This window comes from Anser brachyrhynchus, assembly GCF_964034855.1.
Source record: "Anser brachyrhynchus genome assembly, chromosome: 2".
Taxonomy (NCBI): Eukaryota; Metazoa; Chordata; class Aves; order Anseriformes; family Anatidae; genus Anser; species Anser brachyrhynchus.
Genome location: NC_137695.1, coordinates 31,819,697 through 31,836,319, shown reverse-complemented (window position 1 = coordinate 31,836,319; position 16,623 = coordinate 31,819,697). Strand labels below are relative to the sequence as shown.

The following is a 16,623-nucleotide window of genomic DNA, read 5'->3' as shown; positions in this document are numbered from 1 at the left end:
CCCCTGCCAACTGTAGATTCCATCCTCTTTTCCATGAGAGCTAAATAAAATACACAACAGAGCAGCACTTACATACAAAATTATATTAGACATAGGGTAAAAAAAAAAAAAAAAAAAAAAAAACCACCCTTAAGGATACCACCACCACCATTACCTTTTTGATTTCATCTTCAAATGCTTTCTCCAGATATTTGTATCTCCTGATAAGTTTATTGAAGACCTAAAGATAAACATAGGTTAACTTAAAAAAACAGTAAAAATTTTACCCATCTTCTTTTACAAAAAAAGGCAAAGAGAAACAAGACCGACGCTACTGAATCCAAAAAGAATGTCCATGGCTAAACCATGATGAGACTATTTTTTCATTTGAATGTCTTCACAACAGGAAAGAAAAAGTAGGAAGCCTAGGTGGCTTCTTACATACTAAAGTTCTGCTATCTGTTTTTTCTTTAGACAACGATAAAGACATTGTTTCCAGGAAATAAGCAGCCAGCAGTATATTTCTGCCATCATCTGACATACTGTCCATCTCATGACTTATGAAACATCCTTCTCTATTAGCTTGTTCAAAATTGGAAACCATGAATTCCGCAATTCTTGATTTATAAAGCAACGTTTGAGTCTGTGAATTTACTACAGTTTGAGAGTTTTCATTTTTTTCCTACTTCTCAAAATTTTATTCTCCCTCTCTTTTACACCCTATCCATAGATCAAAAGCAGGGGAAAGAAGAGGTTAACAGATACAGGAAATTTGCACTCTGCCCCCTTCCTTTGATAATGCAGCTGTCTGGGGAAGCTGTCAGGTGTAAATCAATGGAGTGAGGCAGTCAGGTAGCACTGCTGGTCATCCTTCAGTATAGGCAGGATCTTTATCAAATCCACTACCACGAATGCTTACAATAAGACTCACCGCTGTCAGGGAAAGAGGAAGAACATTTTACAAAGCTTTTACAACAACTATGTTCTTGGAAATGCTTGATCTCTAGTCTTCACTATTTGTTCCCCACCTTGTGACCCCAGATTATGAAAGCAGAAGCAGCACAGGTGCAGACTGCATTCTGATAGAAGAAGTGAGAGATAAGAAATTAAATAAGCAAAGAACTGCCCTTATTACTGAACAAAGTACATATACAAAGTACACCAAACATATAACTCGCTGTCACAGGCAAAAAGATTTACATGGGGAAAAAAAATGACATTATTATCAGGCTGGATGGGGGACGTAAAGGAGGAAATGAAGTTAAAAGAAAGTTTCAATTCATTTTTCAGAGAACGTAAAATACACTCAAGCACCCTAAATGGTAGTATTTTAGCTCTGAACAAGTGAAATGGAAATGAACTAACAAGTTCTGACCATGCTGAAAGGCAAAGACATACAGAAGTCTAATAAAGTAAGACATGAAAGACAAAAAATGTTACCTAGAATTTTGTTCATATTTCCAAATAAAATGTGTATTTTGATAAGTCACAGAATCACAGAATGGGCAGGGTTGGAAGGGACCTCTGAAGATCGTCTAGTCCAACCCCCCTGCCAAGCAGGATCACCTAGTTTTTACTTAGTCTTCAACATACCAGTAATAACCAGTTAATTAAAAAGATGAACATTACTTAATTAACAATATATTTTTTACATACGTGAGTTTCAACGATGCTTCATTTTTTATGCAATCCTACCATGTATTCAGAATTGCATAGTGACTTAGAACTTAGAATTCTTACTATATTTTCTCATGTAATAATTATCTTATGTTAAGGAGTTATGCAACATTAGCTTCTCTTCAATAATGTTTCTGGCTTCATCGCTTGTGTTCATTTCCCATAGACGTATTTGTGCAAGCCATATTATTCTTGTAAAAAGGAACTGTACAGCGCATATGTAGAAGAAATGAAAGCTCTTCAAGAGCTTTTCTTCACTATGAGTCTGAATCCTAACTAGCTAAACAACCAACGGTTGGAGGCTTGAGCTTTATATTTTTTGCGATTCACAGAACCATAGAATCGCAGAACGGCTCGGGTTGGAAGGGACCTTAAAGATTGCCTGGTTCCAACCCCCTGCCATGAGCAGGGACACCTCCCACTAGATCAGGTTGCCCAGGGCCTTGTCCAACTTGGTCTTGAACACCTCCAGGGATGGGGCATTGTTCCAGTGCCTCACCACCCTCTGAGTAACGAATTTCCTCCTAACCTCTGATCTAAATCTCCTTTTACTTTAAAGCCATTCTCCCTTGTCCTGTCATTGTCTGCCTGAGCAAAGAGTCGCCCTCTTTTTTATTTTTTTATTTTTTTTATTTTTTTATGATCCCCTTTAAGTATTGAAAAGCTCCAGTGAGGTCCCCTGGAGCCTTCTCTTTTTCAGGCTTAACATCCCCACCTCTCTCAGCCTTTCTTCATAGGAGAGGTGCTCCAGCCCTCTGATTAACTTTGTGGCCCTCCTCTGGACCCAATCTAACAGATTGACATCCTTCTTGTGCAACATCCTTCAAATGTTTCTAAAAATATGTTTATGCAAATCTTTAAGGTTGCATATAGGAAAGGCCAACAGAAATAATAGGGATGGTGTCTAAAAATATACTGAACCCAAGTGTAGACTGAAAAAAGTAAGACTGCTTTCTATAAAAGAAAGGGTTGACAGCTGTGATCAGATAATCATAGACACCTTATTTTGTTACCTAAAATTTATTAGTTAGGGCAGCTTCCTGGTTAACTATTTTTCAATTACCCTACAATTAGCCAGTTGCACTCTAGGCAGCCTACAAGTGTTCTACTATAATCCTTTTTGATTCATAAATGGAAAACAACCATCCCTTTATTATCCTGACCTGAGCATAATTTCGGATGGCATCATGATCTTCTTCTGCAAAAAATACACAGTGGTTGGTCATCTTGGTCTTGTCATTGTCGTCTATGCGTGTGCCTCCAGGAGCTAAAACAAACAAAAGAAAAACACAGTAAGATTTAGTAAGTCTTACATTAGTACTGCTGAGGTATGAGGCAGGAGTGAAAACGGGCAGTGGAGAGAAGAGTGTAGAGGGGGAAACTTTATGAAGCTGTAGTGGCACCCATCATAAAGGACAGCTGGCTGATACACTGCATCTGAGATCACAAACCTCGAAGGACAAAGACAATCAGGTCACACTAAGGAATCTTAGCTGCTTTTGGGAGCACGGAGTGGGTTCAAATAAGAACGGGTTGCAGCATAACTCTTGTGTTTATTTTAACTACTACTTTAAACACCACAATAATGTAAATCATTTCCAAAGATAAAAGTATTAGTGCTCTGTTACTAATTTGAGGATTCAGAACATCCTCCCAACCCCATGCAAACATTCAAAACACTGACACAAAAGACTTCTCCCGGCTTACTTTGTTCAGAGTTTTGTGTGTTTTTTTTTTTAAATAGAACTTCCACCGGCTTTTGTTTCCTGCGTTACCTTAAGACTTACAAAAATATCTTTTCTTCTTACCAAAGAGCAGGAAGCAGGAATCAAACTAACGTAACTAGAAAAAGAGCCCACTTACTCAAAACACAGAGGAAGGCAAAAGGGGTCTTCTCCCATGCTGCCACTAACACCCGGGGGGAAACTCCCCATAAACATCCATAAAGCACTCCTCATTGTCCTTCAGTTCTTTCAGATAGCCTGTGTTGCAAGGTCTATGAAGAAAGCTTTGCAACAGCTAATAACCTGGAGGGCTGTATGACAACTCTTCAGGCTAGTAAGTTCCAGTTTCCCCTACTTAGTGTCTTTCTTTGCTTGCTATTGCATTTGTATGCTGTTTCAACTCTGATTGAGGGCTTCTCAGAACAGTACCAGTTTTTTGTTGTATTTACAGAATGCCAAGGTTAAGTCCCTAGGTATTGTGTCACTACAAACAATAAAATATTCTATGATACTGGATCCATAAAGTAGCTAGATAAGTGCAATTGAAATACAGTTTATAATTTCCACTTTGTAAAGGAAGACAGCATCTTAAAAGAAGCAAGGCTAATCCTCAAAATTTTGCATTGGGTACACTGCAACTTACCTAGCATGCTGCCAGCTACCAAAATATCAAAGAGTGTGTCAGCATAGCGGCGATAATCAAGCCGTGAGCCCGTTGCATCCAGAAACTTGGCTATAGCCTCCAAGTCATTCCCAGCTTCATTGAGGCCTTGGACAATAGTATCCCTGAAGACGGTGGGTTCAAATTTCTCTTTTTCATCTGGAAGAGACAGGAAGAAGAAAAAAGAGAGGCGGACAGTTTTAAAATCCTGTATCCACCAACAATTCAAATGACCATGGCACCTAAACATATTCTTCCCATTCTGGTCAACGCACTGTACAGAAGTCTGGCTGGCTTTCATGGCCTCCGGAAATTTTGCTGTGTTTACCCTCACTTCCCTCTCCTCTTCATTCCCCCCAGATACCAAGACACATACAAACAGAGATAAATAAATAAAAGGGGAGACAAACACTGAAATTGCTTTCAAATTTCATCCTCTTCACTTGTTGAAAATATTACAGAATGTGCATACCACTATGTATTTTTAAATGATAGCAGGATAAAGGGTATGACAGTTTTGTGTAAATAATCTCACTGTACGAGTACTTCATTTTCCACTTCTTAATATTTTTCTTTAAATAATTATGGTTGCATATCTGAAATGTTTTCAAAGAGACAAGCCTTCAGGAAAAAAGATCAAGGTATTCATAAAAATAGCTTTTCTGTAAACATTTAGTACTCTGCAATATGGTGTAACCAAAAATTTATCTTTCATTTACAGACCTGAGCAGCACTAAGAATGCAGAAATGCGGCACTAACACCACATTTTCTACAGCTGTCCCTGGTTGAACTAAATTAGGATACAGTCTGACCCCCACACAAACACATCCTTATGCCAAGGCCATTAGTCACAACAGACACAGCCACAAACTCCAGATAAATCTAGGCAGGTTTTACACATGCCTCCTGCTGCTTTTTCTTGCAGACAGCTAATACCTTATAACTTGCTTTGTACAAGTCCTGACTTTACACAAGGGCACAGGTGAAGTGCTTGTTACCATCTAAATAACTTTGAACTTCAGAAACACATCTGGGAACAGTTCTATGACACTCCAAAGAAAAAAAAGAGAACCTACTTTCTTACCACTTGCTAACTTAAGTGTTGATAAAAAAAAAAAAAATCTTTAAAAAAAAAAACACAAAAAAACCAACAAACCTGCACACACCATAACCCGAAGACAAATCCAGAGATTTTAGTTACTAATGCAAATGACAATTGGTAAAATTCCCGTCTAAATAAGCATGCACTGCTGTAGTCTGAAAGGTGCCAGGTGCAGCTGTGGCAGGCTTTCGGGAGAGGAGGTTCTCTACGTTACCCATCCTCTGGCTGCAGGTTTCCTTTCTCTGGGACTTGCAGCACAGAAAAAGCAATGCTACCCCAAACACAAGTCAAAAGCAACTCCAAAAGACCTTGGATCCTAATTGCCTTTCTTCCTCCTGCCTTCCGGCAATTAAGTAACTTTTAGCTAAATGCCCACTCTTATCAGCTTTAACACTTACAGTACTGAAACATTTATAGCTCTCCTTGTTTCCCCGCATGCCCTTGCGGTTGACTTGTTCTACCACCTCCAGCACATCACCTGGACGTTCTCCCTCTCCTTCAACACATCCCTTCTAATCTAATCACCTAATTTTCAACAATTCCCTGCTGCTATGCCCAGCTTTTAGTGGCTTGTTGACTCTATTTCCTACCTCCAAGTGGCTTGCAGCCCCATCCTCCAAATGGAAGAGCTGAGGCCTACTCAACCCCACCGAGCAACTGCCTCACGTAGCTGCCACGGGGGGTAGCCCACGGTGGGCAAACTACAGAGGGTCCAGCAGGGAAACAGAAGGACATGCCTACAGAAAAACACCACCAGAATCCCACCTGAGCTATCAGACTGCTTACCACATACTCAGGTGCAGCTCACTTCTGTCTTGAAGCACTAAAGCAAAAAGCCAACCAACCCACAAACGAGCAAGCCTTTTGCTTAAATGCAAGTAATTTGGCATATGTACTTCAGCCAGTCTGACTTGTGCACAAGAAACACAGCTCCACCCATAAATAAATACCTAAGAATAATTATTCTCTTAAATACCACATAAGTATGCACTATTTACATGGAAAAAAAAAAAAAAAGCGTGGTAACTCAGTAACCAGAAAGATGACAGACTTCTGTCTTAAAGTAAGAAAGAAGTAAAAAAAAGTAAGATTGAAGTAAAAAATAAATATAATAATAATAAAAAAATCTTATTTTTCCTTTTTCACTGTATTTTGTCTAAAATTTAAGATTTTTCTTCTTTACAGTGAGGGTGACAGCGCTGGAACAGGCTGCCCAAAAAGGTTGTGGAGCATCCTTCTCTGGAGATGTTCAAGACCCACCTGGACACTCTCCTGCTCAATGTGCTGTAGGGAACCTGCTTTTAGCAGGGGGTTGGACTTGATGATCTCCAGAGGTCCTTTCCAACCCCTACAATCCTGTGATATTCATGTTTAAACTTCAAGGTGTTATGTGCTTGGTAGCATGGGTATACAGTCCTCAGTACAAACACAAACACCACGATTAATATTTCTTAGCTATTTTAAACGGATTCTTCTCCTGCCCCAGAAGTCCTCGTGTCATTTGGAGCACCCTACTATTTTCTTGTCTATCATAACCTAAAAATTTATGCAGGAAGAGGTGGTGAACTCACTGCATGAAAAATGATTTATAATTTTATTTTAAACATTTCCTACCGAACTAACGTACTGGGGAGGAATATGCTGATGTCGTACAGCAGGGTGAGTAAGAAGCCATCATCAAGAAGTGGTGACAGTATGTTGAGCTGTCAAGTACATAATTACTGAACAAGCACAGTTTCAATCACAGGCTAATGGAGGCAGGTGTAGCTCGCAGATGTGATGCATGCAATTTCCAATGCAGCAGCACTACACACAGCTTTTCATTTTCATCATGTTCCTAGATCCTTATTTCCTTTCTTTTGCTTGTAAGGAAATCACGAAGTACATTTGTACCTCCCTCCATAAGAATCAATTTTATCTTTTCAAGAGAAGGCCCACAACTGTATTTCTGTGGAAGAAAAGCGAGCTGCCCTGTTTGGCACCTCTTCTGACTTCACGTTAATATAAAGGTGTTAATATTGTCATTATTAAATAATTTTCTTCATGAAAGAAGGTAAATATGCATTGTTTGCTCTGCTTAGTTTCTTTTTAAGATGTCATTTACTTTTTATTTGGAACTAACCAAACTATTTACCCAGATTGCCAAAAGCCTGACATGGAACTGTGAGCTGCCTCCTTGCCCTAGAGGTTCTTTCCTTTTACAACATCAGGTTTCTTCCTTCAAATCTTTTAAACTGATTTTAATGCCTGCCACTACATACGCTGGAGGCAAGGTTTACACCTTTTATTAGGTCAACTAATAGAACTGGAAGGAGGGGGATTCACAAGTTCCTTCTTCAGATCATGGCTCTCCTTTCAACATATTTTAGTCACTAAAAACACTTTCAAACTTTATTGGAAAAAACAACATCGTCTTTTTCCCTTTCTGCTTTCTGAAAGCTCAGAAACTGGCCACATTTGCAGCTAGCTGATCAGTGACAGAATTCATACGAACAAGTATTTTCATTAAATGCCTGACTGCTGCATCACACCTTGCTGGCTCCTCAGGTGGCAGTGCTCTTAGCAGGAGCTGTAGAAGGGGAAAAACAGTATCCTGAGACACAAATCAACTGTCAAGAAGTATCAGCTCTCACTCAACCAGCTCCCCCCTGTGCATTTCAGCCCCTCCTAATGACCTGCCTGTTGCACACAGAGTAGTCTCTGAAATGCCATGGTCAAACCACACTCACTGCGCTCAGTCATATCTGGGTACAATTTAATGACTCCTTGAGATGCTGGAAGTCAGGATAGAAACAACTATAGTATCTTCTAGTCTAAGACCAAGACACAGTCTGCAACACTGCCATGATACAAAATGAAATGTATATACATGCAGAGGAATAAACATGCTAGAAGTCATTTCTACTCCTCTGCCTTTAGAAAGAAAACAGGTATCTACAGGTTTTTCAAAGCAGGAGCCTTGAATATTAAGGCAACCAGGATGTCACCATTTTTGAAGACGTTGCTTACACTTTAGACACAAAGAAGTGTTTGCATGTTACAAATTCTATAGTAAAGGTGTTTAACATCCCCAGTTCTATTAAGTAATCTTTTAAAATAAAATGAAAAACAAACAGCCCCCCTAATCTTCCAACCCCTGCTCCAAGTCTTTTCCTTCTTCCATGCAGTCACCCAGTATCTACTGCCACTTCTAATCACTGTAACAGAAATTTAATAGATAGGCACACAGAATTACAAATACAAACTCTTTATTTACTTGTATTATTACTTGTATTATAACAGAATTCAAAGACCAAATCAGTGTTAGGACCTCATTATGCTAAATACAATGCAAAACACAAACTGAAAAGAAAGCTCTTACAAAAGAAAGAACAGTCTGAGACAAATATGGCAAATAACTACCGTAACTGACTAACCTGGACCAAACAATACATTTAATCAATCCAGCAGTATGCATATCTTGGATTGCCATTACTGGTTGATCTGACAGGTATTTTTCAGGGACTGCTAATTCCACCCCTCCAGCTACAACTATGCTGTTGCTGGTTAATGCTGTTCTGAACCATGCTGACAGAAAGTTAATCCCACTAACTACTGTAGCCCTGTGACATTTATTTGCAAGCACTAAAGGTTTCTTTTTCAAATTAGTTCTACCTATAAACATTGTATGTGCATCATAGGAAGGACGTTTTCAACTTCAGAGATCCCCTTCACTTGTATGAACTGTGACAGTCAAAATAACAGAGGATGCAATGTGTGCAAGGGAGGAAAGATGAAAGAAAGCTGGAATCATATTTAAACAGAACTACAAAAAATATTTCACAGTTCTCTTTCTGCGACTTTCACAGATCTTAATACATTCACTCAGCTCTTCAGATTCGTGGTAGAATCAGTGATTTTCTGAGAAAGACTACAAACTCTTTTTGTTTCTCTCATCCATACTGAGAAAATGCTCGTATTCACATTATCTGTCATAACAAGCTCAGACCAGGTGTTAGCTTCTAACGAGAAGCAGGAAAGTCAAGATGGGAAAAATCTGTTAACGTGACAGATAGAAACTCCATCTGTGCATGCCAAAATAATCCGGTATTGTAACAGCAAGATGTCAAGGTTGTCTTTTCACAAACCAGACATCTTCTGAAAAAGATCATCAATTACTGTATTATCAATATTTTGAGTAGATCAATATATTATCAATATTTTTGCTCTCTGCATCAAAGTGCTCGGCTTTCATTTGTCTCAAACACCTAAATTGTGACAAATGAACTCTATATGAACAAGCATGTCAGAATGACACTTGCTATACAGAGTACTTGGATGATCACTACAATCAGCACCAGCTGCCCTCATTAAAAATTGATAGAGTATATAAAAAAACAGACTGTTGGTCATGTTTGTAGAAAATCAGAATCACTATTATCACTATTACAAATAGGGCATTTATGCCACGGCAATTAAGTGTTTCATTTTAACAACAGGAAGCAAACAAACTACATCAACAGAGGAGAAAAATATTTGTGGGAGTTTTGGTTGCTTGTGGTTTTGTTATTTTTCTAAGGGAGCTTTCTGACCTCTGCTCTTCAAGAAAGCATGTCCAATGAGATGATCTGACTGTCTCATAGAGAAGCAAGGTGAGAGAATTCCTTTTTAGAAGTAAAAGGTTCATTTATAGAGTTGGCATTGACTTGAGTCAAAGAAATAAAAACAAAAAATCCACATTTTTTTTTATGCAAACTTTAAATAAAAGCTCATAGTTTGCTTTCTTAGTCAGAAGGGGCACCTTAAGAAATATCTGAGGCAAACATTCCGTAAGTTTTCTTCCTGATATATAAATGCAGTAGAAATTCATTCCAAATGTAATTCTTTAACTAAGGTTTTTTTAAGAATTACTAGCAAGTAAAACCAAACTAAGTAACAATAACGTCCTAAATATATAGCGAAAATAACAGAATCTTTATAGCTCAGTAACAAATACCATTTTTATTCTTAATATGGCTAAGAGAAAAACTTTAATCTATTAAACATCAGTTATTCCATTTCTAGTAGTTTTCACAAAGAGAAAAATAAAAACATGTAGCTTAACCTACCCCTCTTCCTAGTTTTGAACCGCTGGCCTGTTAGCACCGGCTTCTGATTCTTATTCATAAAATTTCTGGAGGAAAAAAAAAAAAAAAGAAAAAAAGGTTTTCACTATTACATTCACAGACAACATTTTAACCTAAAGGCAAAACAAACATTCAACACAGCAAAATACTGGTGTGGAAAAGGGAAAGGAAACTCTTGATGTATACTCAAAGAATAATGCACATTATTTTGAAGATTAAGAGCATTACAAGCCAATAATAACTTTGATGAGATGTACTTCTCTCATACCTTAGCTGGACAGCAGGCAAAAGCAAACTACTGCTCCTGTCCCCCTGCTGCCTCCATCTTCATTTGCTTGTCATCCATAAATACAAGAAACGGACAGAAAAGCCACTTGTCCCCACACAAGACAGGGTTCAAAGCCAAGCAGAAAAAGGAAGGAGCCTCTGTCTGTACTGCCAGGGCAGGGTTACAACAGCGCAGCCCACCCAACCAGCCCAGAGAGCGCGCTGGGCTGCTGGAGTCTCAGGGCTACACGTTGTTCTGCTGGAGAAATAACGCCTTAACCATCAGTTCTCTCCCAAACATTTCTTCCAAGCTGAAGATGCATTGATGAACTTTCATTTCCTAAAACGCTATCATGTGCTTGTTGTGAATATAATAAAAGATAACCGACTTTTCCACCCATCATTTTTGTGTACAAATACATAGGTAAGGACCTATACGGCAAATCATGTAACAAGAACGGTGAAAAATATTGGGCTTATTACTTCAGACCTTAATTGCAGATCTCATCATACTGCGTTAAAATATTTGGGAACCAGATAAGTTAACACCATTTTATCTAACGACAACAACAACAAATATATATATATATACACACATATATATATATTTCAGCTACGGATATAGTTGTCTCAATCGCTCAAGACACAGCTTGCACAAGGAGCAGCCAACATGACAGCTGGATGCAAATAACCACGCATACAGCAAAGCTCTGCTGCATGTCGCAATTGTCACCGCTGTCCTGGTCCTGCTCCACCAGAGGTGTCACTGCTGGGACCTACCAGCCACCTGCTTCACCCCCTGAGGGCCTTAAGGTCAGCCTTACTGATGGTTTGCTCATCCAGGACTGAGCTTTACCGTACAAGAAGCTTTGTCCTTTGGATCTGTTCGCCAAAGAAGTTTAGTTTTACATAAATTTGTACTATTTCTTCATCATGGACTCATTCAATTAAAATTTTACTACAGGAAGCTCATGCTGCTGCAGGCCCGGTTTACAAGTACGTACTTTTGCCAACACTTCTTCCTAGCGTGAAGAAAGAGAAACTCAAGCTCTGTGGCTAGAAAGACGCCATCAATCACATCGTATTATGTAAGCAATGGTCTCTCTACCCTGAAAGCTTACTTAACTCTGTTAACAGTGCTCTAACTGTATAACGCGTTCCCATTCACCATCTAGTTGCAATGTCACTAGCTGGACGCTTTAGCAGTATTTCAAATGTGTAACTTGGCAAACCGCTGCTTTCTAGTCTAGGTCTACGATTTATTAACAGTCAGAAAATGCCAGCACGCATTGGGAAGTGCCAAGTCAAGTTCACAGTCCAGGTTGGTTTTGTTTCTTGCAAGTCATAAAAAATAAAAATCAAGAGTTAAACTGAGAGGCCGACATTCATAACCACGATTTAAAGCCACTGCTTTAACAGACAAAGAGCATTTCAAAACAACCGCAACACTAAATAGCCTTCTGGAAAGTGATTTCACACATCTGCAAGGAGAGTTAAAATGGCAAACCATGATACCACAGGATCTTTCAAAAATGCTCTAGGATCCGAGCTTCTCTTCACACAGAGCTCAGACATCTCTTTCCCCCATGTAGCTGTCTCAGCGACCAAGAAACAGGAGGTGCTTTTCAAGTCCCTTAGGCAGGTGATCCAGCAGCCAGCTGCGCTGAGCAACAGCCCAGCCTCCAGCCACTGCCAGGCTAGGTGTGATGTATTTATACGCTTTATCTTTGTCGTCATCTCTTATTTGTAAAAGACACTGCAAGGTATAATATTCTCCAATATTTTTATTTTATTTTTTTTTAATGCTTTGCCTGTGATGCCTCATCCCTTGCTCTGGGACCGCAACTGTTAGTTTCAATAGATTCAAACCCCACGGGCATGGGGTCTGTAAAATATCATGCAAGCCACGCCACAGGTAAGAACTAATCCTCCTGTCTCAGTTCTTACAGAGCATAAATGTGCCATTGGGCTATTATCAACACTGCTTACTCCCTTTATGAAAAAAATAGAAGCTTTGGGGGCAAAGAAATGAACAAAGGCATTTGACCTCGTCCTAGCACTACCAGTATGTTTTTCCACTTGCTGTAAAAGTTAGAAATGCATATGCTCAACTTCTAGCACTAGATTTCTTTCCTTTGACACAGTGTATTTTTAAACTGCTAGAAGAGCTGCATGCACCTTAAGGTTGTCTACTGGATTTTAAAAGTTTCCTGTGAATATAAATTACGCCCTTTAAGACAGCTGGGAACGCGAAAAAAAAAGTTAAAGACTTGCAACTTGTGGCAGATTTAATGACTAGAGGTTCAGTGCAACAGAAGAGACTCTTGAACAGTTAATTACTAGGAACACAGGATCTGCCTTCTTCTATATTTAGCTTTAAATACATCGTGCTCTAATCTGCTCGAGTGAGGGCCAGGCTTTATAAGGCACTCCCTAAAGCACTGGCCCAGCGGGAGCAAAGGCGCTGTCATCAGGAGACTGCAGAAGCACAAGCCTGAGCAAAACTATCTCAGTGATTTGTAGAACCATAGAATATCCTGAGTTGAATGAGACCCGCAACGATCATCAAGTCCAGCTCCTGGCTCCACAGAGGACCACCCAAAACCAAACCAAATACCTGAGAGCATTGTCCAAATGCATCCTGTACTCCAGCAGGCTTGGTACCGTGACAACTGCCTTAGGGAGCCTGTCCCAGTGCCCGGCCACCCTCTGGGTGCAGAACCTTTCCCTAACCCCCAGCCTGACCCTCCCCTGTCCCAGCCCCATGCCGTTCCCTCGGGTCCTGTCGCTGTCCCCAGAGAGCAGAGCTCAGCGCCTGCCCCTCCGCTCCCCTCGTGAGGGAGCTGCAGGCCGCCATGAGGCCTCCCCTCAGCCCGCCCTGCTCTGGGCTGAACAAACCAAGGGACCTCAGCTCCTGCTCATAGGTCTTGTCCTTTCCACGGGGCTTCTCTCTACTACAAATGACACCAGGTATTGCAAATGAGTTTTTGAAGTGCTTTTGCTACCATACCAGATGTTTACAGAAGTGAATGCAAGGAAAAAAAATCTAAGTCAGCACAGAACTGATGGCTGAAGGCTGCAAGTTCAACATGACAGCATACAAATTTGCACAGAACGTTTGATTGCACCACATTAAGCCTGCCTTGTGTCATGTAGTTATCAAACCTTAAAATCATAAAAACCTTGAGCTATTACATACACTTTCCTTTTTGAAAGTTACAGACTAGCTCAAAGCCAAAGGCAAGGTTTGGAACACCAGCTAGGTAAGTCATGTGGTTTCAGAGGATGGCTAAGGGTAGGGAGGAAATATCCTCAAAAAGAAAACCCCAAACAAGAGTCATCCCTACATCTTCAAGTCCACCACCCTCCAGGATTTGTGTGAATTGCCAGCAGGAAACAGACCAAGAGATATGGCAGTGACAGCTCCTTAGCATGCTTCTTTCACAGACCCCACTCTTCTAGGGAAAATGGGAGAGGCAGAGCAACAGCCATTTCACTGTTGATTCTCTCTTTTGGATCTAGAAAATCTTCCGTAGAAAATTCGTGTGTTCAAACTGCACACCCAAATATCTGGTATTTTATAAGCAGGTGTCTCACAAGCGAAGCTGGGCTGACTCAAGTGGGACGTGCCAGAAATCATTACCATCAGACAACCATGTACAACAGTCCAGAATGGGTCTAAGCCTGCTGATAACTAACCTGCAGCTACAAGATTTATTAGAAAAATCAAAAATTGTATGATTTAAGACAGTTTTCCAGATTGCATTCTTGTTACGAGGCTTCTGCAAAACAGAACTGAGGGACATCTACATTTGTAGATATGATCCACATAATGATACAGCAGTTTTTATAATCAAACAATCCTCACAACACAATGAATAAAAATTGTAGCAATCAATAAAACCAGCATTAACTAAAAAGATTAATTAATAAAAAACAGCAACAGAAAGTTCAGAGCTTTAGCAAGTTTGAATTTGCTTAAAAAGTTAGAAAAATGCAGTCTTTTATCCATGCCACAGGGAAATTCTTATGATGATTAACTCCTAAATCATTTAAAGCCTTGATAAAGCTAATGTTTCTGCCAAGCTAAAACACTGGGAACATTTGGTTGTGGAAATATATAGCTCAAACTGAAAAAATAAATACCGGAAACCTTCATCCAAACCAATTCTATTTTTCAAAGCATTATTTTACACATTAACAAAATGTCAGAAACATCTGAGGTTCTTCAAACATTAACATGCTTACGAAGAATTCAAAACCAGTTGCTCCACGGCAGCAAAACTTCACTGCCCCAGTTGCAGAAGGACAGAAATCAATGCCAGGCAACATCAAAAGAGAGCAACCATTTATTAAACTCCCCTCCCAAGATTTTACGGCCTTGTGTGCCCTGGGCAGCGCAACCCGGCGAGGAAGCCCGCTGTGGCAGGCTGCAACCCCTCGTGTGGGTGCCAGCCGCACCGGTCCCCACACTGCTGGCATTGGATTGAGGTGGTGCTGGGGAGCAGCAAGGGCACCACGAGCACAGCTCTCAAGGGAACGGGTGCTGGAAGAAATTATCTCCAACCCCCTCCCTCACTCAGACATCGTGCAAAACATTAGTACTCATCACAAAGTCAAATGAAATACAAGCATAGATGGTGAGAGTTTCTATGAAAAAAACATGTATCAAGATGAAGCTTCTCTAGAAGTGGAATATCCAGGACATTAAAAGGTTTTATTGTGTCTTTTTTATCCAGGAAAGTAATTAGGTGTTTTCACATTCTCATCGCTGATGTCAGGTTTAGGTTTGGGGCTTTTTTTTTTTTTTTTTTTTTGTCTTTCAGCAACAAGCCAAGGGGGTATGTTAAAAACAAATTACCCAACTCCAGTGGCACAGAGGAAGAGCTGCCCTTGCACTTCTGCTAGAGCGGAAACATGTCGACATGCAGTGAGCAGCTGCCTCTGCTGTCCGGGAAGGCAGCAGGCAGTTAGATTATGAGTGAACAAAATCTGTAGGTGGAAAACTCATAAATCATCTCCAGTGCAGAGGAACAAAGCGTTTTAAGGGGACGACAGGACGGAGTGGATGTAATGTAGCCACGGGTTCTTGCCAAATCCTTGTCAGGCTTCCCACTTTCCACTGTGATGTTCAGCCTGTGCTGCGATTCTTTTTCTGCAGGCGTTTCATTGCAAATCAGCGCAGTGAGAGGAGAGCAAAAGCAAAGCACATCCATCACGAAACCTCTGTGCTTGCCACAGCGTTCACCTCACAACCGCAGCAACAGCTGCAGCAATAAAACCTTTTCTGTTACAACATGGCTTTCACACCCTTCGCAAGAAATTCACCTTGGGTGCCAGCATTTCCCGGATTTGGTCAGCATGAAAGAGAAGCCCTGTATTTACCCATGTGAGCCTGTACGTCGGTTGTCAGTAACGTGAAGAGCAGCAGGGACACTCCCTACAGCCTTCCAAAGTTCACTTTGACACCGTTACAAAATTAAGGAAATAAAAAAAGTTCTGTTTGCTGTTTCCCAGGGTCGCAAGTGTTGAGTGTGGGAGAGGAGCAGGTCTATGAAAACACGTCTCCTCTGCCTCTTCTCCCTCTTCAATTACACTTCTGGAAATCCAGCAAGGGCAAGTGCCCTCACTTAGGGCTGAGCTACAAGCATTCAGGTGGACTTGTATCATTTCATCACCATTTTCTTGCTCTTGCCCTCTACTCCCAAAACATAATTTATTTTTAAAGAAGTGACTGATAACATGAACGTCTGTAACTTCAACCAGCAGCAGAAAGAGCAACACTGGAAGCTGTAAGGTTTATCTTGCTATTTTGCCCTCAGTTATAACGTTTAGGAAACCGTTCTCCCAGTGATCTCACTCATTACAAAGAGCTAGTAAAACATTTGTAATATCCTCACCCTTTCAAAATTCCCTCACAGGTTTTATTTTAAATATGATCTCAGTGGAAACATGCAAGGATTAAGCAATCACACAATTATGTGTAAGTTAAATATTATCAACCTTGTGCTGTTAATATTTCTGTGTAAAATAACACTGTTAATTCACAAATTTATTGCTGAAAAACACATCTTCTGTTATGGATTAATTTTGTTTATGATCTTACA

The 16,623-nt window shown here is 40.1% G+C and overlaps 1 protein-coding gene across 4 annotated transcripts in view; it reads right to left on the bottom strand.

The window, feature by feature from the left end:
- The window catches only part of BZW2 (basic leucine zipper and W2 domains 2), a 57,928-nt gene that overhangs the window by 26,124 nt on the left and 15,181 nt on the right, over positions 1-16,623 (bottom strand). For all 4 annotated transcript variants that reach the window (XM_080580433.1, XM_080580432.1, XM_080580434.1 and 1 more), the window contains exons 2-5: positions 10,232-10,296; positions 4,024-4,200; positions 2,820-2,923; positions 155-220 (exon numbers count right to left, since the gene is read on the bottom strand). In XM_080580433.1, coding sequence (XP_080436559.1) covers positions 155-220; positions 2,820-2,923; positions 4,024-4,200; positions 10,232-10,289 — 405 coding nt within the window. In that variant the 5' untranslated portion in view covers positions 10,290-10,296. The remainder of the gene's footprint in view (positions 1-154; positions 221-2,819; positions 2,924-4,023; positions 4,201-10,231; positions 10,297-16,623) is intronic.